This window comes from Scaptodrosophila lebanonensis, unplaced genomic scaffold (genome assembly GCF_003285725.1).
Source record: "Scaptodrosophila lebanonensis strain 11010-0011.00,11010-0021.00 unplaced genomic scaffold, SlebRS2 tig00000001-arrow-pilon, whole genome shotgun sequence".
NCBI classification, from domain to species: Eukaryota; Metazoa; Arthropoda; class Insecta; order Diptera; family Drosophilidae; genus Scaptodrosophila; species Scaptodrosophila lebanonensis.
In genome coordinates this window covers 18,465,698-18,492,007 of record NW_022060529.1, presented here as the reverse complement: position 1 = coordinate 18,492,007, position 26,310 = coordinate 18,465,698, and the positions used below count along the sequence as shown (strand labels likewise).

The 26,310-nt window shown below is 38.0% G+C and overlaps 1 protein-coding gene across 4 annotated transcripts in view; it reads right to left on the bottom strand.

Annotated features, from left to right (window-relative positions):
- Positions 1-26,310, bottom strand: part of LOC115634020 (rho GTPase-activating protein gacJ) — a 121,362-nt gene that overhangs the window by 9,396 nt on the left and 85,656 nt on the right. For all 4 annotated transcript variants that reach the window (XM_030531546.1, XM_030531547.1, XM_030531548.1 and 1 more), the window contains exons 10-12: positions 12,118-12,266; positions 7,363-7,487; positions 7,136-7,291 (exon numbers count right to left, since the gene is read on the bottom strand). In XM_030531546.1, the coding sequence (XP_030387406.1) occupies positions 7,136-7,291; positions 7,363-7,487; positions 12,118-12,266 (430 nt within the window). The remainder of the gene's footprint in view (positions 1-7,135; positions 7,292-7,362; positions 7,488-12,117; positions 12,267-26,310) is intronic.

Genomic DNA, 26,310 nt, shown 5'->3' with positions numbered 1-26,310 from the left:
TTTGGATTAGTTTTAGTTTTTAGCCAGCAAGCAAAACAAAAATTGTAAAAAAGATGACACGAGAAAACATTTTTGTGTGTGTTAATTTTGAATAATTGTAATTAGTAATTTTTGGTTTTGTCCTTTAATTGCAGTAAAAGCACAACTACAATGTGTGGGCAAGAGTTGCTGACACATACTTGTATGAGCTTTTGTACGCCCCATCAGTAATTCAAATAACGCTTTTGTTTCAGTCACAACGCCCATATGAACTAAGCAGTAAATGTTCTTCACTTACAGATATACAAATATTTCCAGCAAGTAAATTGTCGAGCTGAACCTTTAACAACCTTTAAGTCCTATTTAGTCTAGACTCTAGAGCCTAATCTGCCAATTTTCACCTCAAATATCCAATTTAAATTCAAGTTAGACCATTGGTTAGCCGCTCTCATTTAAAACACATGTGTATTTGGCAGTCAGAGCGGCCTCAGAGACAGGGACAGAGACAGAGACAGCACATCAAACAATGTCGTGCCACCATTTGTGGCTGGGGGTGGCCCTGCTAATGATGCCACAAATGGCAACGGCTGCGCTAATCAATCAGCGCTTATCGAGTGCTGCATTTGCACTCTCCTAATTGGAATACATACGAGCATGTGTCTGTCGACCACAAGCGAGTGCAGTCAGAGTCGCAGTCCGTGCGGTTGCTGCGGCACTGAGAGAAGTGGCACGGCCTGCCCACCAACAACAACAACCACTGAATAGAGTGTTGCAACTAACACCAGTGGACATACAACATTCTGTCACTGCATTGTCAATTAGGAAGCACATGCTTAAATTTTGGCTCACTTGTCTGTTCAAGCTGTCAAGATCTTCAAATTATTGGAATGATGTATTTTAAGCATTAATGGAAAGGAAATGTTTTCCCGAATTAAAAATAAAATATTATTTAAGTGCCTTTTTGTTAAATCGATAATGTTTACCCAAAGAAAAGACTACTTGTAAGAATATTTTGTTTATAAGAAGAAATAGTTTCTTTAATACATAAGTTGGTTATCAAATATGTACGAGTATAAATGAAAAGATTAGGAAAGGGTGTTCGCCAATAAGTAGAAGAATTAAATTTACGAAAAAAGTCGAATAACAATTAGGATAAAAAAACTAGCCCTGACATCGGAAAGTAAATAAATGAAAAGTACAATGCATTGGAAGACAAAATATTTAGATTTATATTGCTAAGAATAATTTTGAATGTACTTAGTGTTATGATTAGAAAAAACCAAAAATAACAGTTGTTCTTTTATTTATCGGACAACTTTAAAGCCAAGAGGGAGAGAATAGTACTCTTAAAAGCATAGAGTATATGAAAATCTTTCTAAATAATTACTACGAGTACATGGGATATTCGCTAGAAATAATTTTATGTGAAGAATATAGTTTAATTTTGAAGACCAAGTACAAGTATACTCTCATGCGTTTGTAAATTAAACTTTATATTCGTAATAAGTATATAACTGGTATGTTATGGCCTTCATCTGCAGGCGGATTCATAATAAAATAATAAATAAGAAAAAATATAAGTATTTATAAAAAATATAGTAATGTTGATAATTAGATTTAGATTTGCAATTCTTTAATTCTTCTTCAAATAATTACTTTGTAGAGTCTTTGAATTAATAATTAATAGTTATTTTGGAGATACATTTATTGTATAACCTTTAAAATAAGTATTTAATTATATATACAAAAGATATTTAAATATACATTGTTTTTCTTTGGGTAAAAATTGTGTGTAAGCTGAGAGAACGTCATTTCTTATTTTCTGACACGATTTACTGAACAAAATAGTGGGATGGCCTCCCACTAAGTATTATGGACAATATAATACCATAACTTAGTGTTAGAGCATGGGAGGTGTTCGGGGTTATTGTGGGCGTGGCTGCGGGCAAGTTGTGTGACACTTTTGCGGCGCTTCAGGACAACATACGAGTGTGGTAGGCCTAGAGCATAAATCGATAAGTATCCCAAAATAAGTGTCGCATGTCTTGCCGGCGGTGATGTTAGTTCTCCACCCACACCCTTGTGGATGTGGAGTTCCAACCCGATTGCACTATATGAACAAAAACGCCTAATGGGTGGAAGGAAAAGTTGTTTGTGTTGGTGCTAGTGGTGGTCAGGAAATGTTTGTCACGCAATATTAATAATTGATGTTAAGCTATGGCGGCTCAGACAGGGCCGACCGTGTAATATCAGTCAGATGAGGAGGTGGGAGAGCGGGCGGGAGAGTTTGTCCTCGTTTTAATATTTAAATGAATACGTACATATATATATATATATATATATATATATATATACGTGTATGTATATGTATATTTTTTAATTTTCAGTGCATCAAGGCCACCAGGCTTAAGAGTTGACCTAATTAATTGAAATTGAATGTTGGAATGTGAATGGGGAAAGAGCAGAGTAGAAGCAGAGTACGTAGAGCAGGATACGAGTAAGTTCGAAATTGACTTTTTCACTACAAGTCGTTTCAATCTATGTAGATAAATATGCACGAGTAGTTAAATACAAAAATGATGTTGCATGTAAAGCATAGGCATAATACTATATGAGTACGAGTACGAGTACGAGTCAACTAAATACAAGTCGGCCTCAAGCCCAATACAAAATCTAGGATATGGCAGCAGCTATGCAGTAAGCTTACGAGTACAGTTTCAAAAGAAACCGCGTATATTTATGTGTGTGTGTGTGTGTTTAGACGAGCATATATCTGTAGATTATTTACACAAAATGCATTCGATTTTACGCACGAATAGTAGTATCTAAGTAGAACGAGTGTGTGACTAGTGTGAATGGTGGTGTTCCAAATCGAAATCAATCACTGCAAACACCTTCAGTCTAGTGGGAGTGGGAGCAGGAGCAGCGATTTGAATTTGAAACAGGCAAACGATCTTAAAATCAATTAGCAATTACGATTAGGGGAGCATAGTACGAGTATCTGTAGAATTGTTGAGTATGTCTGTGTGAGTATACTAGATTCTGTAAGCATTTAATATCAACTAACTAGGCGCTACTTAGCGAGAATAGGTGCAGGAACAGCATTTACCAGAGTTGGGTGAAATACGAGCTTATATATGTATATTAAAGGTCTCAGCTAGTATATGTTTATCGCTAATATACTTGTAAGTATGAGTGTGTACGGTTGTGTGTAGTGTATTTATGCGTTTTGTGGTTGATGCCACTGCTACTGCTTGTAATGTTTGTGTGTCGTTGTGAGTGACAAGGTTGTGGCAAGGTGGTGGCAGGGTGGTGGCAGAGGGTGGCAGAGGGTGGCTCGGCATTTAGTGATAGTATTACTTGCAACTTTACGGTTGGGTTCTTGTATTTGAACGAAAATGAAATAAATTGGCAGAAATAAAGAGGGGACTAGTTGGCACTGCGTGTCCTTTGTACTCTGGGGGCACTAGTAAATAAATGTAGTTTTTTATTCATTTTTTTCTTTTTTTTTTTTTTTTTTGCTGGGAGCTGACAGATAGATTTAGAGAGCGAGTGTGGTGGGGGGGTGGGGTTGAAGGAAACCGAAGCCACAAACCATAAAAATGTCAAATAAATTGAATAAAAGCAAGAAAACAGAACATGAGCAACATGAAAAGAGGAGAGAAAGAGAGATAGATAGAGAGAGAGAGAGAGAGAGAGAAAGAGAGCGCAACAACAAGCTACACTGTTGCAATTATCTTTTGAGTTAATGCGGACCTGAGCTACTAGAGATATCTTGTGTGGGCACCGGCAGACCGCCACGTTGCTGTTGCAGCTCCTGTTGTTGCAGTTGCACGCCCAGTATGGGCATGGCCACTGGTGGGGGCCGCACACCACGGCCGGCCCGAGCGGCCGCTGCCTGGGCGACGGCTGCCAGGCTGCGCTGTTCCTGTGTTCCGACGGTCTCGGACACATTCACGATGGGTATCTCAGTGCCAGTTGCCGGTGGCGGTGCTGTGGCTATTGCTGCTGCTGCTGCTGCTGCTGCTACTCCTCCTCCTCCACCTGCAGATGGTGCACCAGGGACCATGGCTGGAGCTCCAACGCTGCCATCCAACGTTTTGCCCTGGACGGATTTGTCGGCGGCTGTAATATGCCCGGATTTGAGTTCGCCGGCTTGTTTCAGCACACGATAAATTTGATCGATTTCGGTAATTTCTTTTTAGTTGAATTACACAGAGTGCCGTAGGAGTTGACAATTGGCGGTGAAGGACGTACGACACGGTGGACGTGGTGGGCGGTGGTGGCCAGTATTTTTTTTCAATTTGATTTTTGGTTTTTGAATTTTAAATATGCGGCAGATGATGTGCATTAAGGTGCATTAGTTAGGTTGGGCAAGTGGTTGATCGATTACTAATGGGGCTTATAAATGCATTGGAATGGCCTTTGGCAATCTTCTTCTTTTCATTTCTTGGGGGGTAGGACTAGGGAATTAATTTGACATTTCGCTAATTTGGTGGCTCACTCGAATCGATTGTGTATTTATCGCTGTTTTATGCAAGTGTTTCAAAATGGTCATTAGTCGAGTATTGTCGCCCACTCAGTGGACGATCATGAGTTAGTTGCGCGATATGCGATATACGATGCTTGGCTCTTGACGTGATTAGACTAATGCTAGAATAATTTGTACATCTAGTTGTATATAGTAGTATGTGTGTTTAGTAAATATATGTGAGAAGAACAAAAGGCAAACACTATACTTGTTTACCCAACTCTTACAGTACCCGCATAAAGGTTGCTGGTTGAACAAAATAGAAATTAGAAACTATTGATATGTAAGCATTTAATTGCTGATCCTACGATGTAGCCAATCGTACTATACAATATGTTTATCATATAGAGTTACTGATTTTTATCTCTTTAGCATGCTCCACTACGATTTAATCTCAGTTTTGCACTGCATGATGTAACTAGTAATGTAAATTAACATAAAATCGGTCAGATTGGTTTGTATACTCATTGAAAATTCATCCAACTTCGTAAGCTTTGAAGCTCATCAAAGCAACTGCATGATTTTATAAATTTTAAAAAGCAACAGCTCCGCCCATGGTTATTCCTATTACTCGGGAAATTTTTAATAAACTTGGCTGACCACAGCGTTACTTCTTTTTCATTATATTTTGAGAAAGAATTTTAAAGCGACTACCTACTTTTTCTTAGCTTTCAAGGAAGGTATTAAGGAGGCTGCATTAAATTTGTGCTTTTCCAGACCAATTATTTCTTTATTAAAAAAAACTGCTTATGAAAGCTTAATCTTTGTTTGTGAGATTGACAAACAGACAGAGAGATGTATAATTTCTACGACTAAAGAATTATAATCTTATTCGAATTATAAAATATCTGTTTTTTTGCTGAATTAAGTTAAGTTTTAGTTGCTTACTAAGTTTTCAGCTTTCGATTTACTGAGAAACATTCTGGAATGATTATTGTTGGAAAAATAATGACATTGTTTAAAGAATCAAAACTTATGACCTTTTTCGTTGGTTCAAAGATTTGTCAAATATTGGGGGAAAATATTCTCATTAGAGTTGAAGAAAGCTATAAATTTTTTCCTAGTTTCTAGTAAGCTCTGTAAATTATTTTACGAAGAGGATGTTTTGAATGGAGTATACATATGAGCTTCGATTGTTCAGTTAGTAATTGCAATACCTTGTGTATAAATTTTCTTCAGTTGCCCCTTTTGTTGTGCTTAGTATATATTGTGTGTGTGTGTGTGTGTCTGTGTGTGTGTGTGTGTACGTGTTGACTGATTATTACGAGTATTTGCTTGTTGTAGTACGAGTAGTAGCTTGTTTACTTTCTTGTATCGCTAATTATGTGAAGCCAAGCGCAACAGTCAATAATTGCAGAACGGATCAAAAATCAAAAATTAATAAAACTCAAGCGCATGGCAATAAAGTATCTTGCGGATACAATACAATACTTGGGTACCTAGTTGCGTAATGCGGTCGATGAATGGCGTCTTTTGACGGAACTTCCTATTGGGCACATTAAGCAGATTTGTGCTATGTACTTGATCTTCGGTTGCGGTTTCTTTTTGGGGACTAACAGACTCCTGTGGCGATGCTTAGGTTTTGTTTTTATTTTTTTTTAATACGTATATATTAAGGAAAAGGATTGTATAAGTTTATTGAGGCATTATACGTCAAATGGAAAGCCTTTGTGTTAACATAAACTTGTGCTTATAATACCCAATACCCTTCAGGTGACCTGAACTTGTCTTTGTGTGTGTTGCCATTCGTTTATTAGTTGAGTAAACAATAAACAGTTTAGATCCCTCATCGCAACAACAGTTTGTGGAAAAATTGATGCGCCATAAAATGAAATCAAATAGAAGATAACAATTGAAAGAAAGCGAAAATTCCCTCGCACAGTCTCCAAATGGCTGCTCTGCACAATTGCCACCATTGTTATGGCCCACGAGTGCAATAATATCGCTGTTAAGTCAAGTCATTCCTGTCGACTTGTCACCAGCACCGAAGATGCCAGTCACAGCTGCTGCAATCACGTTACCTACCCATAACCAGGATGGCCAAAAGTGCTGGCCAATGTTCGCAGCAAGTGCAAGCAAAGTGCTTATTTTCTTTTCTCAGACTTTGGACACATCATGCATTCTTATGCAATGAGACGAGGAAGCGAGGAGTGGGGGGCGATCATGTCCACACATATATTCTTGTGCACAGAGATAGAAATATGAAATGGTCTTGTCATTGTTACTGTCATGATTGCAACATATACACAGATATACTATACTATAATATGTTGTGGATGCATGCAAATGCGCTTCAAGGCCAGAATTGCGAAATCTTCGGTTGGTTAGAGACAAATAGGTGTATAACTAGCCCCAGTTTATTGTAGCACCTATTTTTAGTATTTATTTCTATGGGTATACGTACACAAGAGATTGTTAGCTATTAATACTGAAAAGGTCTGTTGCTAGTATGGCATGTACACGAGTGTATACATACTATAGTATATACATATATACAAGCAAGTAGTACAGATTGGCGCCTGGGAAGGTATTTGTTAATTAGTTGTTAATTTCTCGACTCAATGCTCGCTAGAAAGCGTCTCATTCGATATGTGGGGATTGTGCGGATGCATGCAAAACACTTACTTTCTTCCTCGATATCGACACGATTCTCCAACTCCGAGGTGCTCTTCTGGCGACGCAGTAGCTTCTGTTTGGGCTGACATCGCGGCAAGTTGGGGGCGCAATCTCCATGGGCATTCAACTTGCAAATGCGACAGCGTAAGCCCTGACGTGTGTGTCCTAAATATTGGATGCGTACAATTACAAGTATATAACTATATGGGGCGTTGCTAATTCTGGACAATACACACCTCTCAGTATCTGTGAGCAGACGTCGCAAGCTGTTATCTTTTTGTACGTGTACTCCTGCAGATGATGGCTACCATCAAGATTGGGGCGCAGCGGCTCTGATGTCGTACTGGAGGTTCCATTGCGCCTGCAGAAAGTTTAACAGAGATCGGATTAGTAAAGAAGAAGTTTTTGGAAATATTTCCAGCTACGTCGTCGCATATTGCAATTAGAAAACTAAAATGAAATATTCAAGTTAAACAATAATAAGGGAATTCTAAAAGCTACTGGGGCCGGTTTTCTTTATATTTTTATATATATTTAGATCAGGCCTGCAAATAAATATGTGTTTACATTTAGGTTTAGCATTTCAGGACCAAACATACACTTGTACATGAATATTAAAGTGCACTAATCTCTATAAATGTATTTACAGACATACTTGTACTTATGCTTGATACTCTGAACACCCATTGTACTTGTATTCTACGCCTAAAAATTAATAAAAAAAAAACGATTTTGAATTTACAAATGTGTAGTATTTATAACACCTTGAATTGTTCTTCTGCCCTGCTTCATCACATCTCCTCAGGAATTTGCTGTCCTGTGTACACAAAGCGTTATTCCGAGAATATTTCCAATTTTCTTCTCCCCGCCCCCCTGTGTATATCATTCGCAGCTGCTATTGTTTTATTTACCAGAAAACAGGCAAAGGAACAGGATGGACAAAATGGACAGACAAACAGACAGCCAGGCAGACAGACAGATCTCAGGGCAGACAATGCCGCAATTGTTTGCAGTGGGCCGAGCGGACAACTCGGCGCTGATTGTTTGTAATGGGCTTACATTGTGTACACAAACAATTCCGCCCAGCCCAGCCCAGGCCAGTCCAGCCCAGTCCAGTCCAGTTCGGTTCGGTATTGGTCCATCCCGTACCCCCCCCCGGCATGTTGGCTTATAAAGTTGTTGCGAAATGCATAAAATATACAAATGATTTTGTTTCTGTTTCTGTTTCTCCTCCCCACATTATGGAAAATTGCTGGTGAATGTCGTTTGCTTAAGTGACACAAATTGTTGCCACTGTCAATGGAGGCTGTCAAGTTCTCATATTGCATTTGATTTTCCATTCCTCGCCATTAAATATGGAGGATAATAAAATAAAAGGAATTACTTCCGATGCATGTAAGCGGTACGGTGCGGCATCGAAGCACATATGCTCTTTCCAAATGTTGTTATTAATGAGTATTGATTCTGATTTCGAAGCAACACATTTTTCTATTCAAAGCATTTCCAATTTATTCGTCAATAGTAATAATTTTCATAATTTTATATTTCAATATTTATAGTAGACTCTGAAATGCCACAAATGGTTTTGTTTAATGTGTAAACATAAAGTAGACGAACTTGGAAAGAGCATAGTTGATAGTATGTTCAAAATATATACGTGTAGGCTACAAACTATTGTTCTTAGCTTAGCATTAAGTTGGTTTTCATGTTTGTGGTTTGGCATGGGGATCAATCTGTTTAGAATGGATTTAGGCAAGTGTGTTTTGATTCTCTTTATTAAATGCACACATGCACGATTTTATATGTAGCTACTACAACTACGAGTGTGTGTGTGTTTTTAATACACACACTTCTGTTTTAACAATTACTTTATGCATATATACAGGGGGAATCAAATACTTAACTCACAGGTGCTACCAAAATGCATGATGAAAATCACGAAATCAAATTAAAATTCGGCCGGATTGTGGACCCTTGAAACATATTTAATTATTTATTTCGTTTGCAGCCAAACTTTGGCGCAACAACACGGTTCAGTTGCACAAAAACAAGACAACAATAACAACAGCAACAACAATGAAACGGAGCACACAACGCTTTGGGTGGGCGTTCGATGGTGGCTGGGTGTTGCGGGCGTTGAGACCTTGGGGGGCGTATTAGGGACTTTGTGCGGAATGTGAAAAGTTTCTCAATATCACCAAAACTTTAGCCGTGATTTTATTGTTGAGTTTGTAAATGTTTACATTAGAGATACAAATGAAACTTCTGCGCCGCTGCAGCTCACAGGAATGCGAGCTGGCCAAAAACATTTATTGAAAGTGTATGGGACGAGGACTCGTAGTGTGCCTCTCTGCAGATTGGGCAAAGCTTACGATAATTCCCCTGAAGAGTTATCGGACGGCCGCTAAGCCGTGAAGATTTTCGATTTGTCATCACTTGCAGCTACCGCGATGCGAATCCTTGCAGCTGTCGTCGTCGTGGCATTATTAGAGCCAGCCAGACAGTCTATCCTTCTCCATGCCAAAAAAAAAGGCAATCCGGTCTTTGGCTGACTGAAGCTATGCAGTGCAATATGTCTTTGTGTGTGTGTGTTTATGTGTATGTGTGTGTGTTTATGTGTGTGTGTGTGTGTGTTTGGGACTCTGCAGAATTTATCGTCTGCAATTTTTCGCATATTTTTCTACACATTTCAATGGCGCGTCCTCGCGATGAAGGGGTGTGGAATTTACTGTGCTCTGCTCTGCTGTGCAGCCAACAAAGTTTAGGTGCGGGCTAAGCCCACTCACATGTGGGAGTGTAAGTGTGAGTGTATTTCAGCATACTACTATGTGATATCTATTAAGGACTTGTGTCTACAGATGTGCTTACTGCTCGCCAAGTGCAGTAGTTGTGCGTTTTTCGTCCTATTCCCAGCTCTTCGGCCAATGATTGATGGGCCAGGCATGGGAAGCACAGGTGCAACAAATGACTTGCGCTCATTTAAACACAAAATATATGAAACGGGGGTAAATTTAATATAAAAAAAATTACACATATCCAATGTAAATTTCTTTTTAATTGCGTTGGCCGATGGGATTTTATTTTTATTCTTTCAAAATTCTAAGAGTGCGTGCAACATTCAAGGTTCTAGCAAATTACAATTTTTACATTAACAATTATTGTTCGGGTACATTGATTTTTTTTTTTTAGCTACTCATGGTGGTTTTATTTGATTATTATTTGTAAAGCATAAGTTATCGCTAATTATGTATTTTGGTTTTGGTTTTTTAATTTTGTTACCTCAATGTCAAAACGGTTGATACAGCGTGATACATTTGATTTTGTCGGGGTAGTTGGCTGATATAGTAGTTTGATCGGTTTCAAATGAAAGTTTTAATTGTTTGTTTGAGGTATTCGGCATTGTATGCAATTTCGTAATAAATCAAAAGCAGTTGAGTTTAAAGTAAATATTAATGAAGTGTTACATAAATGTTAATTATTAGTTAAGTGCTCATTGAATATAAACGCATTGCCTGTACTATATAAGTAGTATGATTGCCAAACGTCATTCATTTAAACGCCTAAGAGCCAATACATAATATATGTGCTTACATTTAACTTAGAAAGGCAAGTGAAAGAAGGAGCCTCGGGGGCTCGCTTCAACTACTATATGTAATTGTCCTTGGAAGGAGATGCAATATTTGCGGCATCGCGTTGCATTTAACTCGATTAAATCGCTTTATCTCACAAAGTTCCTTCGGGAAATACAATTTTTTCCATTTCTATAGCATTGCATATTTCAAAATGTTGCATAAGCAGTTGCAAATACATATTACAAAATTATTATTTGTCTACTCCCCCACCCAACTCCAGTGCCGCTGCCAACCCCTACACCCCTACACCGAAACCGACTGCGAAAGTTTACAATTTGGAAAGCGGCGCTCTGCTCGGCGCACAATTTGTAAAATATTTTCAAATGATTACATATTTTCGCGCTTGGCATTTCGTCTGCTGCGTCTGCAGGCTTTTAGGCAAATTAAAGTGTAGGGGTGGAGCTGTCTACGCCCCGCCTAATCTATGCCATTTGGTCTTCCTTTTTTGGCTGTGGTTTCGTTTCGTTTGGTTTCCCCGGTTGCGCGTTTCAATTCGCAGTGTGCGGGACCCGGAGCGGTGCAACACTTACTCTATGCCCAATTCCCATTTACACTTGCCCTTCCAAATGTGCGTATCAGGAAAATTGCATAAAAATCAAACTTTAACTATAATTTATAAGTTCGTGCTGAATTGAAATGCTTCAGCTTTATGAAGTTTTTTCTTTTTTAAATGATGAGGAAATTCGATGAAGATTCCGAGCTATACTTTTCAAACATATCGCTTTTGAAGTATTTCTACCATTAAACATTAGTTGAAGTGCTAGAGCAATTTCTTTTAGCTCATTATTGTTGCGCCTTTATCAACTTGTTTTAAATGCTTATCATATTAGTCTGGTCTATACATTTTACGCAACTTTGTATTTTTAATTCATTTGCAATTTATTTTAGATCATTATAATGAACTTAACTTACAAGTGAAGGAAATGAGTTAAAGCCCTCTGCAAATTATTTTATTAAATTTCATTCGAGTGATCTTTTTTAATTATTTTCGTTGAAAAGAAATTATTATCTTGCAGAGCGATTCATTTAAGATTTTATAGCAAAAGTTTATTAAGTAATTGACTTGAAGATGACTACACATTGTGGAAGATTTCCAAAAGATTCCTTTTCAAATGAAACATAATCTTGTTATACAAGTTCATTGATGTGGAGAAGGCTATTGAAAATGTTCTAACAAATTGTTTGTATACTTTTCGGTGTATATTCCAGACAATTTGTGATAATATTTAAAGAAACTCATGGTTACTTTGTTTCCATTGTTTGCTAGTTATTCATATTTTTCATGCATTTCTCTTAATACGCACCAGACTGGCGGCAAGCATAAGTCCCACTTAAATATTATTTACTTATCACACTCACCTATCTGATTGTGTTGCTGAACCAGAAGCCGGCTTTAGGCTCTTAAATGCTTTCAGCCACTTTGTTTTCATCGATGGCGCAGTCGCTGCAGAGAATTTACGTTCGTTGCGCGGCGAAGTTGGTTCAACTTTGCTAACAAATAACTCCTTCTGCAAATAAAGAGCGAGAGAGAGAGAGGGAGAAAATAAGTTATAACGAAAGAGTAGCACAAAGTTTTCCGATAGACATGGAATAAGGCTGTTAGGCATAGTCGTGCGAAACTTCGATTAATGAAAATTTAAAAGTTGTACGCTTCAATTTAATTGGACCAATTAACAAGTTGACATGCGTCTAGCATGCCTGTACAACGATGCGTATACGCGACGTCGCTTGAATATCGAATTCATATGAATGAATTGGCGGCTTAGTCCAGACGCGCACGCACACAGCTCTGCTCATTATGCTATATGTATATATGTATATGAGTAGCATGGGAATCGGCTATGCAAATATGACATAATCCACGATTACATACGGAATATTTAGCCGCACTGTTAAATATTTAACAGATATTCAGATAGCGTTCTAATAACATTGTTACAGTGCGCGTGTTTGGGAATGAGTGTATATGTGTGTGTGTGTGTGCATTGAATAAAACTATTTTAATTAATAATCAACACTTTGTGAATGCCACAAAATGTAATTACTTATTTCACTCACATACACAGACACAGACACACACACATGCAGAAACGCGGGCGCAGGCCATTATTGGCGCGCGACTCATTCGTTGTGCTTTTTGTAACAATAATTAAAGCCACGTGTGACATTTGGTTCCAATTATTGGGCTGACTGCGGTTGCCGGTTCCGTTAGTGGTAAGCTGCTTGTGGTACATCGAAAATTTATTACACACGACTACTTCCTCTGTGCTCTATACATGTATTTATAATCTAATATATTGTACAGACATTTTTGTTCTAAAACAAAGAGAGGTCATAGCAAGTTATAAGTTTGCATCATTTGAAATTTTATTATTGCATAGATATATAGTATATATTTAATGAGAAACATTATGGGTCATTTGAAGCTTGAAATTTGTTAAATATAAACTATGTATATGGTTTGGGACAAAGATGCGGAAAACATCTTCCAGTTGACAATAGAAGCTTTTAAAAATTCAACCTTTCACATTGTATATACTATGTACACCCAGAAGAAGGGGTGGAAGTGCCAACAAAGAAGACATATTCTTGATCAGTATGAGAGCCACATATGTCAATATAAGCTGAAGGTTTTGAAGATTTGGGCGCACAGTGCTCTAGAGTTTTGTTATTGCAGAAATGTCATTTTGTTATCTTATTTTTATATACATTTGTTTCTCTTTATTTTAAGTAATCTTTTAATAATTAAAATTATTTACTTAAATTTTCTTTTGTTTTTTTTTACATACATTTATATAGCCCTGTTTTCCCACCGAAATAAACTGGAGGTATACATTTTCTAAACAGATAGTCATTAACGATTGAATATAGCTAAAATGTCTATAATAGATAGTAGTAGAATAAAGCCTACGACTATTTCAAAACAAAAGTGTAAAAGCTATAAAAAATGCTGCATATTTAAGCAAACATTTACGTTTCATTTCTATTTCCAATCCTGCGAACTAATGTAGGTCAGCCGTCTCTCTGAGTGCATTAGTGTGTGTGTGTGTGTGTGTGGCTGTATATATAAGTATGTCTTGTCTGCAATCGCGCAGATTAATTTGAACGCTCATTACGTATATGCGGTGGTCGGAATCGCTCAGCAGTGAACATTAATGGGAATGGTGAGTAGGATGCCGGTCTTTGTGACACTGACATATGAAATACGTTTAAAAGCCGCTTTGTGTGCATTTTCCGAAATGAAAATGTTCGATTTTGCGGCAATGATTCAGCCGCAATTTCAGGTGCACAAAGATTCTGCTCGCTGCTGTCATTCATAAATAATTTAATATCCGTTGCTGTCACTGAAAACTAAAAGTGATTTTGATTTTGTTTTCGACTATCATGCTGCTACGGATTTTACATGTACGACGTGGCCTACACGACCATGTCGAGACGTTCCACTCTTCAAATTGCTACATTCATAATGCAGTGACGCGTGTATGGGCACGGGGCGTATAAGCAATGTGCTTGTCTATATGGCTGAGTGTGCGAGCCTGGAATTTTTCGACATTTTATTTTCGCTGCTGCTTGACAGCATGACAGAAGTCAAGCGAGCAAGCGTGTATATAGCAACCGAACGAGCGACCACCAAACAGCACCGACCCCCCATTTCGAACCACATCGAGCTGGCAGGCTGACATCACAGGATATTAATTATGCAATATTATAAGCCATCGCAATCAACGCAACGATCTGTGTGTGACAGACGGCTGCTTTAAACTGTTAAATTCTCGAAAATGCTATCACATCGACGTGAAAATAATTGACTTAATGCAATTACGAATTATAATTTAAAATATAGTATATTGTATCCCTCCTCCCTTTACATAGACAAATACGAGTACATACATCATACGATATAGTGTGTGTATGCGTGTGTAGAATGCAAAATTAATTTCATTAATAAGCATTTGCATATTCAGCATATTTAAGTACACATATACTCGTAGTATAGTCAACCATTCAACCACTTAACCGCAATTGGTTTCTGCAATCAAATCGTGAAATATTGAGCGCCTTAATTATTGCACTGGGATTGCGGAGGACGGAGAGGCAGAGGCAGAGGCAACGGAAATGGCACTTAACGACCAGCTTATTGGCTTTGAATATTGTGAGACGCGTTGCTCGTTGCAATAAAAATAGAGTACAACAATTTGAACTTGGCGAAAATGGCGAAATGATGCTGGCTTGCCACAATCATGGACCATGACATAAGCAGATAAGGCGCTTGCCTTTGGGTGTCTGCGGGTGGCTTTTGGGTCCCTTTAAATGTGCACCCCTCTAATGGGCGCGCAAGGGCCTGTCATGTTGCCTTTGTCACTGTCACTGCGAGGGTGGCAACAGACTGGCGGGCGAGTCTGTCTTTTGCAATAATTTTATGCATGCAGTGCATATTTTAAAAGCGCCCGTGCTCTGTTGGAGACAAGTACACGTTTTGACACTTTACAACAGAGCTCACACTCCAGCTTGTGCCTTGCACTTTCCACTCGTCCCGGACATTGTCCATAGACAGCAACAGCAGCAGTAGTTGTAGGAATAGCAGGCAGGAATGGACTATGTAGGTAGTAGACTTGTCGAGTGTGCTAAGCTGTGAAAGGCAGCGAACAGGACCCTTATCGCTCCAACTGCTGCTCTCAAAGCTGTCACGGCCAACTAGCAATGAGGCCAAACGGCCATGTGGGCCATCAGCATCCATGCCTTTGATTTTGAGCAGCTGTTTTCTAACTGAAATCAAATGCCAACCAACCCCTTGCTTATGTACTATTACGTTAGACCGGGTTCAAATGCTCAGAACCTTAAGTGCATTTTAGTTAAATTTCCTAAGATGTGAAATGTTCTTTTATTTCATTTAATTTCTGAACTCAAGAAGGCTTCAGCAATGACCTCATTTAAATCCCAGCAATGTTTTATTTGTTAAAGCTCTTCAAATTTACCGAAAGCAGCCTTCAATCTCGAGGGAAATGCCCAAAATTTATAGATGTCACAATTTTTAATTACTGCTACATTTTGCATTGCGATATTGAAACCACAAAGGTATCATAAATTGCTAACTTGCAGGAGGAGTTGGGAAAGGCCGAACTACAAAAAAAAGCCGACCAGTAGATTTATCGAGCGGAACAAGGGTAGAGAGCTAAATTAGAGTAGCAGAAAAAAAAGAAACCAGTTACAAAAGCAGGCAACAAAAATTTGCTCATTAAAACCACAACAAAGGAGGTCCGCCAAAGAAACAGCAGCAGCATCTGAAGCTGCTACGGCTCCTTAAACAAGGGGGCGCCAGGAAGCTCTGATACAAATTAAAACAAAGGCAATCTGCGCTATTTCGCGCTTCATCTGCACACCAACAGATAGCAGCTGCTGCTGCTACTACTGAAGCCCCCTCCCCAACATCCCTCCTCTTAGTCTACAATTTTGTGCACCGCAAAAAAAAGAAATCATTGTAATTTACACTTGAAAATTTAGTTGAGCATGAGCTTAATGAATGATTAAAAATCCGAAAAATAACATTAACTTGCCATATTTTTGAAATACAGATGATTAGGTGGAGCTCGAGAAGCCCAAATTAATGGACAACTTGGAGTATCTAACTTGTTTTTCCACTAAAAATTATCTTAAGTGACGAATTTATTTGCAGAGAGGGTACCAGAACCTAGGGTATCGCTAATGTATTGTAACGTTGAAACACTTAAAAATTTAGTTGAGCGTGAGTTTAATGAATGATTAAAAATCTGATTCATATCATTAGCTTGCCATATTTTTGAAATACAAGCCCAAATTAATGGACAACTCGGAGAATCTAACTTGTTTTTCTATGAATAATGCCCTTAATCGACGAATTTATTTGCAGAGAAGGTACAATAAGGGTAACAAGAGAAGCCGACTTTCTCACTTTTCCTAACTTTATTGAACTGTGTGTGTTTTTTTCTCTGTGTAGTCCTTCCCAATTATTGCGCGCGTTTTAAGCATTTCAATTGGCTGCTCCACAATGCAATACATTTTTATATTGTGCCAGCGAGGGAGCTGTGTAGTGGGCTTTTGTAATGAGCTATTCGCGTACACATCAACACACACCCACACATACACATTTATATTTTATTGCCACTTTGGTGAACGGTCTGCGGGAGGGGGAGGGGGATGGGGGAGGGGGAGATGAAGGGATCTAACCTATATTTTTCTAACGCCATTTCAAACCATTCCGGCACTCAAAGTTGCCATGCATCGGCTGGCTGCGCTTTTGTAATCTAGAGTGTGTGCATAATGCATGGTATGCTGGCGCTGATACGCAGAGGGAGAGAGACTGAGAGAGAGAGGGAGAGAGTGGAAGGGGTGGAGGAGACTTCTGGTGTGGGAGGATCGGGCTCGTCTGTATGGTTATTGCTTGTGCGCTCACTCATTACGCGCCTGCTCTTAAAGCGCCTTCGCCCATCCAAGTGGAAACGCTGCATGCACAATATGCTCGCTTACTTTATGGCTTTAGAGCTCAACTAATTGCCGTACAACAGCAACAACAGCAAGAACGACAGAAAAACAACAACAACATGGTCATACATGGCGTATGCGTAATGCAAGCGACGAAGTTGTCAGCAAGAAAAATGTAAGCGTAATGCAAACACAGCTAAGACTTACAGCTAGCAAATATGACTGCGAGAAAGAGAAAGAAAAAGAGAGAGCTAGCCAGTGAGAGAGGGGGGGGGGGGGGGGGAGGGGAAGAAAGTGAGACATAAAGGTGGAGAGCGAGAGACAGGACGAACAAACAAACATTTCCGTAAATTACACGCATTTGTCAAAACGAAACGAAACAATGCGCAAAGTGTTTATTTGTTTTAGTGAGTGCTTTTCAGCTCGAAATGACTCAACACATAGCGCCATAGCAACAACAGCAACAACAACAACAGCAACAACAACAGCAGCCTGCGTATGCGTGTGAGTGTGGAAATGTTTCAACTTCTAATGGGTTTGCTTGTTGTTCATGTGATCATTGTTAGCTGTTGCTGTTGCTGCTGCTGCTGTTGTTGTTGTTGTTGTTGTTGTTAATGCTGTTGCTGCAACTGCAGTCTAGCTTTCGTTGCATTTCTCATACCACGCTTCTCCGCTTTCCTCTGCCCCATGGGACAAAAGTTTTCAGCTATGCGCGAAATGTAGAGCAGCGATTATGCAACCACATGTGATGACAATGGCAAATCCTGTCGTCCTTATACATACATACGTATATATATATATGTGTGTGTGTGTGTGTGTGTCTGTGTTTGTGTTTGTCATCATTGTAGATGAGCGTCAAGTCAAAAATTTAAAACACTCAGACAGCCCGCCCAGCGTGTTGCATGCAGTTAAGCACCTGCAACATTTCTGGCTCAGTCCCATTTCTCATTAAGAGCCTCAAAAGCAGCAACTGCCTATGGCCACGCCCATGCCCTTTTCGCGCACAGGTGAAAAGCCGCTTAAATACCTGATTGTGAGTTCAGATTTGGCTTTTTGGGCGCAGCCTCTACAAAAACATTTCATTAGCGCCCGCTTTTGGCAACGTGGCGAGCAAAAATGTAGCTGTTTCTTTTATTTTCTATTTGCGGCACATTTACTACATTTGCCTGCCAAAAGGGCATGTTGCCACTTCAAACACATTGGGGCAAGCAACAAATCACGTTCGATAAAGTGAACATACAGTAAACAGTATTCTGCTTAATGAGAAATCGATTCCATACTTCCAGTCCTTCAGTATTTGCAGATGTTTATTTTTTCATTGGCATTCTCCATCGCCTATTTACAATTCTTAAAACTTTCAATGCCTGCGCTGATTGGAAATCACTGATGTTTCCGTTTCGCTCTTAAATGAGTTTCTTTTACTTTGAAGTGTTGCAGAAGTTATGGAACTTCAGTTGAGAAACTGAAAGCAGAGAAACCAACGACAGAAAGCTATAAATAATAGTAAGCAGTGCTTCCCAATTTGCTTATAATTATTTATAGATTTCTGTTTTTGGCCTTTCTGCTTTCATTTCTCACAGGTTTTTATTCTATTTGAAGTTTCCAATTCCGCGTTGCATGCTTTCTTTCTTTATGTGAATACTTTTCTTGACAGCTTGACTTTGTTCGGCAACATTTTGTTATTTTGGGAATATAATGCAGAGTAATTTGTACCACAACAGACTATTTTTAATTTATCTGATTTAGCTTTTTTATTAGAAATATGACTCAAATATGAATTAGACGAGTTCTTGCTTTTGAATAGTTTTGGTTCTATTCATTGTTATATTTAATATTGCTATTAATATGACTTTCCTATTTCTTTTAAATTCTAAGCATTTCCGGTTCTCTTCCTTTTTGCAAAGCAAAAAACTATTATTTGCGAATGTAATATAGAAAGACATTCGTTTAAAACTATAGTTTAATTGAAGCTCAACTCAAATACTCTTTTGTTGTATGTAAAATATGCAAATGTGCTTCTCATTTTAAAAGGATTTTTTATTTCAATTCAAAGCAACTTTTAAGGCCGAAAAGAAAACTTGGAAAACCAACAAGGCAAGTACTTACCCACAAATTTAACATATAATATAATACATATTCTTAAGATTGTGGGAGAGAGTCTCTGATTAATCCAGAAGTCGAAGAGGCAAACATTTCTCAGCATTAATTATATTTTCAAAAAATTATCAAAAGTTTGTCCTTTTTTACAATATAGCCCCAAAATGAAATGATCTTTTAGAAATAAAATGTATGTTCTTCTAATACGTTCCAAAAATTCGTAGTTTATTTGTTAAATTAGTGCGTAAATTATATGCGACTTTATTATGTATCCAAAATAAAAAGAAATAAAGTAAATATATTGAAGGACATTTTTGCAAGGAATAGCGATCAGTTACTGTTAATCTACCCGTCCATATATACATATATGTATATATCATTCTCATTGATATGCACTTCGCATGCAAAACGAATTCATTAAAAACAGAGAGCTGGCAATTACAGCTGGAGCAACAACAACAACACCAACAATGGCACACACAGTGAAATGATTAATGTCTTCATACACGAGTATGTGTGTGTGTGTGTGTGTGTGTGTGTGTGTGTGTGTGTGAGAGTCGTGTGGTGCGTGGGCGTATTTGCAAAGTCAACTTGTCGTTGTTATTTGCGCAATAAAAATGAAAGAGTTAAAAAATGTTGGCCTATTTTATAGCGCATACGTGACCACTTAATACATATTCATATATATGGGCGTATGAATATCCTTGCACACACATATGTACAAGTATACGAGGGAGTATATGTATGGGTGTGTGTAAATCGAATGCTTGCAACAGGCAGTGACAGCGCACGTGGCAGATCGTGCAAATTTATTGCCAGCAATTAAAAGCGAACATAACGCCAGACGCCGATAGCATTCATTGTTGTTGTTGTTGTTGTTGTCGTTGTTGTTGCAACCCATGCTCCAGACTCCACACTCGTCACCTTGCAACTTTTGCATTTTGGATGCCACAAGAGGTAAGCCCAGGCGTCCGATAAGTGCGCATAATCGGCTCACGCTTAACGCCTGCCCAGCCCTGCTCTGCCCTGCCCTGGGCCGGTCCAGAGTCCTGACTGCTGAGTGCTGAGTGCTGAGCTCCATTTGCATGACTCGCTGCTGCTGGGCGTTTATTTATTTGCTCAACGCGTGTGAGGGATTTGTGCTTTATGGTTTCGTACACAATTTGCTGCCACATGAAGCCATAAATGGTTATGGTATTTTATTGTTGATGTAAATGGGATGGTGGGAGGGCCGCGGGCAGCTCTCGGCACAGTTTGTGGCTTGCCTAATGAAGGCATAATCCGGTATGGCTTGGCAAAAGTTCGCATTTGCCGCATTTGAAGTTGTTCGCTGCTGGCGCGCCAAACTTGAAGGAGAAATGCTCAAGTCCGCAGGACATTTTCACACTTTGCTTAACTTGAAATGAGAAAAGCATGAAATGCTCGAGAAACCAAACAGAAACAGTGTGGAGCTTGCTTGCCAAAGTTAAGTGCAAAAAGAAGAGCAGTGGCAACAAGAACAACATTCACAACAATAACTGTATCTAAATGTGCACGCCTTTGGGCGTCAGCAGGTCCCCATACGTGCCCGTCCTTCCGTGTGAGTGTCCTCCCTGATGCGACTGCTCGTGTCCGTTTTGTGAGCATCACAGTAATGACACTTTAACTTTTCACAACACATGCGAATTGGATGGAAGCTGGTGCCCCAACACCTTCCGACACCTTCATAGGCGCCTCAACAGACGCCTCGACCGTCGGCGCCACAGTGGGACTTTCCGAAGAAAAGTTTTTAAATAGAAGAACTCTATAAAATTACTCTTTCATTTGGAAAAAAATAAAATTTATGAATAGCAATAATGGTCTGTTCTGACATAAGATAATTTTTCAACAATAAGATCATTTTTTTCTATGAAAAAACATTCTTGAAAAAGAAGCAACAAATCAAAAGGAGGTTTTATTAAAGGTGATAAACTACAATCTAACTCTCTATTAATTACGCTTTGTAAGACTATAAAAAATTTCCCTTTCGTGTAGAAAAAATAAAATAAAAGTTATGAATAGCAATAATTGTCTTTTCTGATATAAGATAATTTTTCAATAATTAGATAATTTTTGTCAATGATCTAAAAATTCTTGAAAAAGAAGCAAAAAATCAAGTGATAAAGGTGATAAGCTACCATCTAATTCTCTATTATTTACGCATTGTAAATTTATTTATATTTAAAAAAATAAAATAAAATATGAATAAGATAATTTTTTTCTATGATAAAAACATTCTTGAAAAACATACTATAAAAAATTTCCCTTTCGTTTGGAAAAAAAATAATGGATAGCAATAATGGTCTTTTCTGATATAGGATAATTTCAAAATAATAAAATAATTTTTTTCTATGATAAAAACATTCTTGAAAAAGAAGCAAGAGATCAAGTGGAGGTTTTATTAAAGATGCTAAGCTACCATCTAACTCTCTATTAATTATGCTTTGTAAGACTCTATAAAATTACTCTTTCGTTTGGAAATTAAATTTGATGCATAACTCAATAATAACAATAATAACATAATATGTTTCTATGATTAAACATTTTTGAAAAAGAAGCAACAAATCTTGTGGTGGTTTTTTAAACTTGGTAAACTCGATCTCTCTATTAAAACACTTTTAAATTTGAATTGAAATTTGAAGAAATTCAAAGAGACTTTATCGCATAATTGGTACAAAATTACAGAGCACCTAAAATATCCTCTCTGTTATAGGATAATTACAGATTTTGCGCCAGAATTCTTGAGCCACGTCCTTGAGCCACTGTGCGAGACTTGCCCAGCGCTGCGGTATCTCCGTTGTGGTGTTTTTGTCCTTTTACTTTTCCTGTAATTTGCATTTTTTTCACTTGTTTTCTGCATCACTTTCCATCCTTACACACACACACACACACACACGTGTACACCATCTACACAGGCGTTCGCAAACAGTTCGTTTTTATTTTTATCACACAAACTCATATGCGCGCCTCAGTCAGGCAGCCAGGCAGTCATTCAGGCATGCTTGCCCCCAAGTTTCTACTCCTGTTTTATGGGTTTTCTTTTCCAGTCTGACATATTACGTGACTGCCATCAATTTTCAGAGGCATTGCTGCCGCTTCATTTTGCATACAGGTGCGATATTGTGTAAGTGTGTGTATGTCGGTGTGTGTGTGTCTGTGGATGTGTATGGGCTGTCCTTGTGCTCTTAACTCGATTTTGAATTGGTTTAAAAGCGACGCGTGTGACTGCTCATCACACCTCAAATGGCGCGCACTCACACACACACACACACACACACATACACATTGCATTTTGCGCTTATGCCAACAACAGTTATAGTAGCAACAACAACAACAACAACAAGAAGAAGAGAAACAGCAACAGCTACATGAACTGTGATGGCCAACATATTCCACATTCAGTGCCTTTTTTGTAGCCACAATTTCTTTTTCTGTTCGCTTCCTCTCTACGGTTTTATGTGCTTTATTATTATTGCAAGTGTAAATGTGGAAAATTGCGTTTCTCTGCATGTATGTGTGTGTGTGTGTGTGTGGGGGGGGGGGGGTGTGTGGGGGTGTTTGAATGTGTATACATTTATTGTCCTATTGCCTGTCAGCAGAGTCCTGTGAACACGACTTCACGATTGACTGAGTGAATGACGGAGAGACTGACTGCTTGACTGCCCTGGCCCTGCTGGCCTCGCTCTAGCTTCTACAGCATTACTGTCGCCTTCCCCTGCTGTACTGCAAATTGATTTTCAATAGCTGAGTGGTTTTTGATTCAATAAAGTGTCACACACACACACACACACACCCACACAGACACAGACACAGTTTGTGGGTGTGCCTGTTGGCCTGTTGTTGGGCCGGTCCGTAAGTGGCTTTGATGCGCTCAATGCTGTCAATTTGAAGGGAATTCTATTTGGCTGTCGTTACGGCATTTTGTTGTAGTTAGTTTTAATCATTGCCCTGCCGTACATTAGTAATAAAATTGATCCATTTGCATGGGCCGCATATTAACCTTGACTATGTCCGAGTGACCATTGGTCAACACCGGCTCTCTGATAAATGGACAACACACTATATTTTACGACTGACAGCTTAAAAACGATTTATCAATGCCCATGTCGCTGTACTGCCTTTCTCATGTGTGTTTGTTAACCGAGCAGCAATTTATTTTTATTTTTTACTCCACTTCGGGCCCTAATCGAATTTATATCAATCTAAACCATAAATAAACAGCTCAGTCAGCTGGTCAATAACCGATTGACCTCAGAGTAGGCAACACAATTACCAAATTGAAAATGCGGCAAAAGTGAATGAATCGAGCATCACCCTTGGCACTAAAATTATTCCATCTATTTCCTTTAGTCACATTTTAAACGCCATGATTTACGAGTAGATAACTGATGTTTCAAATAAAAATAAAAAAGTGCTATCATTGTTATACATATTATTATATTTCCAATTGTGAATCATGAGAAGTAATTGTAGGGTATTACTTCCTTTTCAATCTGCACGAAACTCGACAAGATTTGAACAAGTTCTCGTTTTATAATGTATTATTTTGTAGCTCGAATTTTCTCATCTTTCTCTGCTGTACAAAATATCAAAACTTTTGCAGTTAGCCCTGTTTACCTTTGGCTATATATGGAGCCATTAACTACTTCTCGAATGGGAGTTAGAGTGGGTATATTTGCTTTATTAAGCAATCATTGAGATCAATTTATCGCTTATACTTTCCTCTGAACAATATGGTTGAAATACTGATACCATTTGTAAATTAATAATGGAAAATATTATTTTCAAAATAGTATTCTATCTAATTTCAAGCTCGGCTTATTATGCGACAATTGAAATGTGGGTTTCAGATTGAACTTAAGATTAACAAATACATTTTTAAATCAATTAAATTTAATTTTGTATTGTTTCTCAGCTCGTTTACCTAGCAATATATCCATGGATTCGCGTTTCATTTTAAAAAGTTGTGATCCAAACAATTAAAAGCTAATCTGAAAATTTTAAACGCTAAATTCTTCCCGTGTCGACAACTTTTCGAACTTTATCTCTGCAAAAGTTGATGTCTAAGTATTACAAATTCTAAACAGCAGTAATCCAGATTGACAGATAACAATAACAACAATTTAAATGCATTCCAAACAAAATTCCCTTAGCTTCGTCAATCAATCAAGCGTGTCTGTTAGAAAACAAATATTTGTATAAAATTGACAGATGTGGCAAATAAAACATTGAAATGCTACTTAAACTTAAACATAGCGAATATAGTTGTGTGGCAGAATTCTAAACGGGTATTTTAGACTTTCAATCGCTTGTTATTGCTAATTTGGATTTCATTCAGACAAGTTGTTTTAGTGAATATAGAAACTTATTACATTATTACTGATAGTCTCTAAAAATTAGTTACCAATTAAAAGAAGGCAACATTTGAAAATCGAACAACGTGGAAACAAAGGCAAATTGTGATTTCCGCATAATTATGGAATTCCACTTCTGCATTATAAACTAATATGAAATCAATTTGAAATACAGGGTATACTTGAATCCATTTATGTGCGGAATACAAATTATATGACTACGTTCTAATTCTCAGCTTCAAGGGTATGAAACTAATTGCAATTCTGTTAGCTTACTAATGCCAACCATTATAGCCAACTAGGCGTATGAATTTGTGCTTAAAATATGTGCCACTGAACACACACTCACACACACACATACTAACACACATCCACACACACAGACAGAGGCACAAATAGTATGTCGCCCCATAAATAGTCATTTAACCCAACCCGACATTTTGGTTGCCTTTTGCTTAATTACTTACTAAGCGAGCTGCTGCCTTGTCTGTGCGTAGGCATGGGTGTTTGTGTGTGTTTGTGAAAATTATATGCATAATTTAAAGTGCATGTGTTCCCTGTTTGTCCCAACTGATTAAGTCAACGACAACTAAGCTCCGGGATGGCGAGTGAAATGAAACTCACGCGCAAACTTTTATTGCAATGTCACAAAATGTTTCTGCGGTTGCATATGGAATTCATATAAGTATCACGTACATTATATATGTATGCATGCATAAGCGCACATATGTATTTATGTATGTATGTATGTATGTATGTACGCTCCTGTGTGTGGGATATGGAGCGGAAAAATGGCAGAAGCAAAAAATGTAGAACCAACACCTGCATCTCTGCCACAGAGGCTCGCACACATACTCGTACATATGGTCGCATCGGTTTTGCGGCAAGCAAAATATTTCCGCAACTCAAATTGAAAGCTTCCAATTTTTTTTACATTCATGCAAATCAGGCACTCAAATGCACAGGCATTTTTAATACACTCTACTCGAACGACGGCAGGATATTATAAAATTCTACTCTTGTGGGCATGTCCCACAAAGTACTATGCATAGTATACTCGTATACTCGTATGAGCATTCCCATGGTTACAGTCGTACGTCCTTATTGTGAAGGAATGCACAATATTTGTATCCCATTTTATTAAAAAAAAAAGACAAAGGCAAACGAATGTGACAAAATATATGGCATGTATAAAACAAAGAGGAATTGTTGAACAATTTCACAAGAAATTTTAAATGAACTTATTTTAAAGGGAACTGAAATTATGCCTATTCTTCACCTATGCTTCAATTATTTGTGTACAAGCTGTATTAAGACTGCCTTTAGGAGTTCATTTCGATTTAAAGACACCTAATATTGTATTATAAATTCAAAACAAAGAAAATGTCATAGTTTATAAAACCATAAATAAATATAAAGAGTACAAATAAAACACGTCACTTTATTTCTCAAATAAAAAGCCATTATGTTTTTGCAGTTATTTTTAGCCATGCTTCAAATAACAAAATTTAAATATGTTTTTGTTAACTTTTCATTTTGCTAAACTTCTCGCACACTTAATAAGCATATCATGTCCGCTTGTCTGCCACTCAGAGAATTTAAGCACTAAACAGAATTCACACGG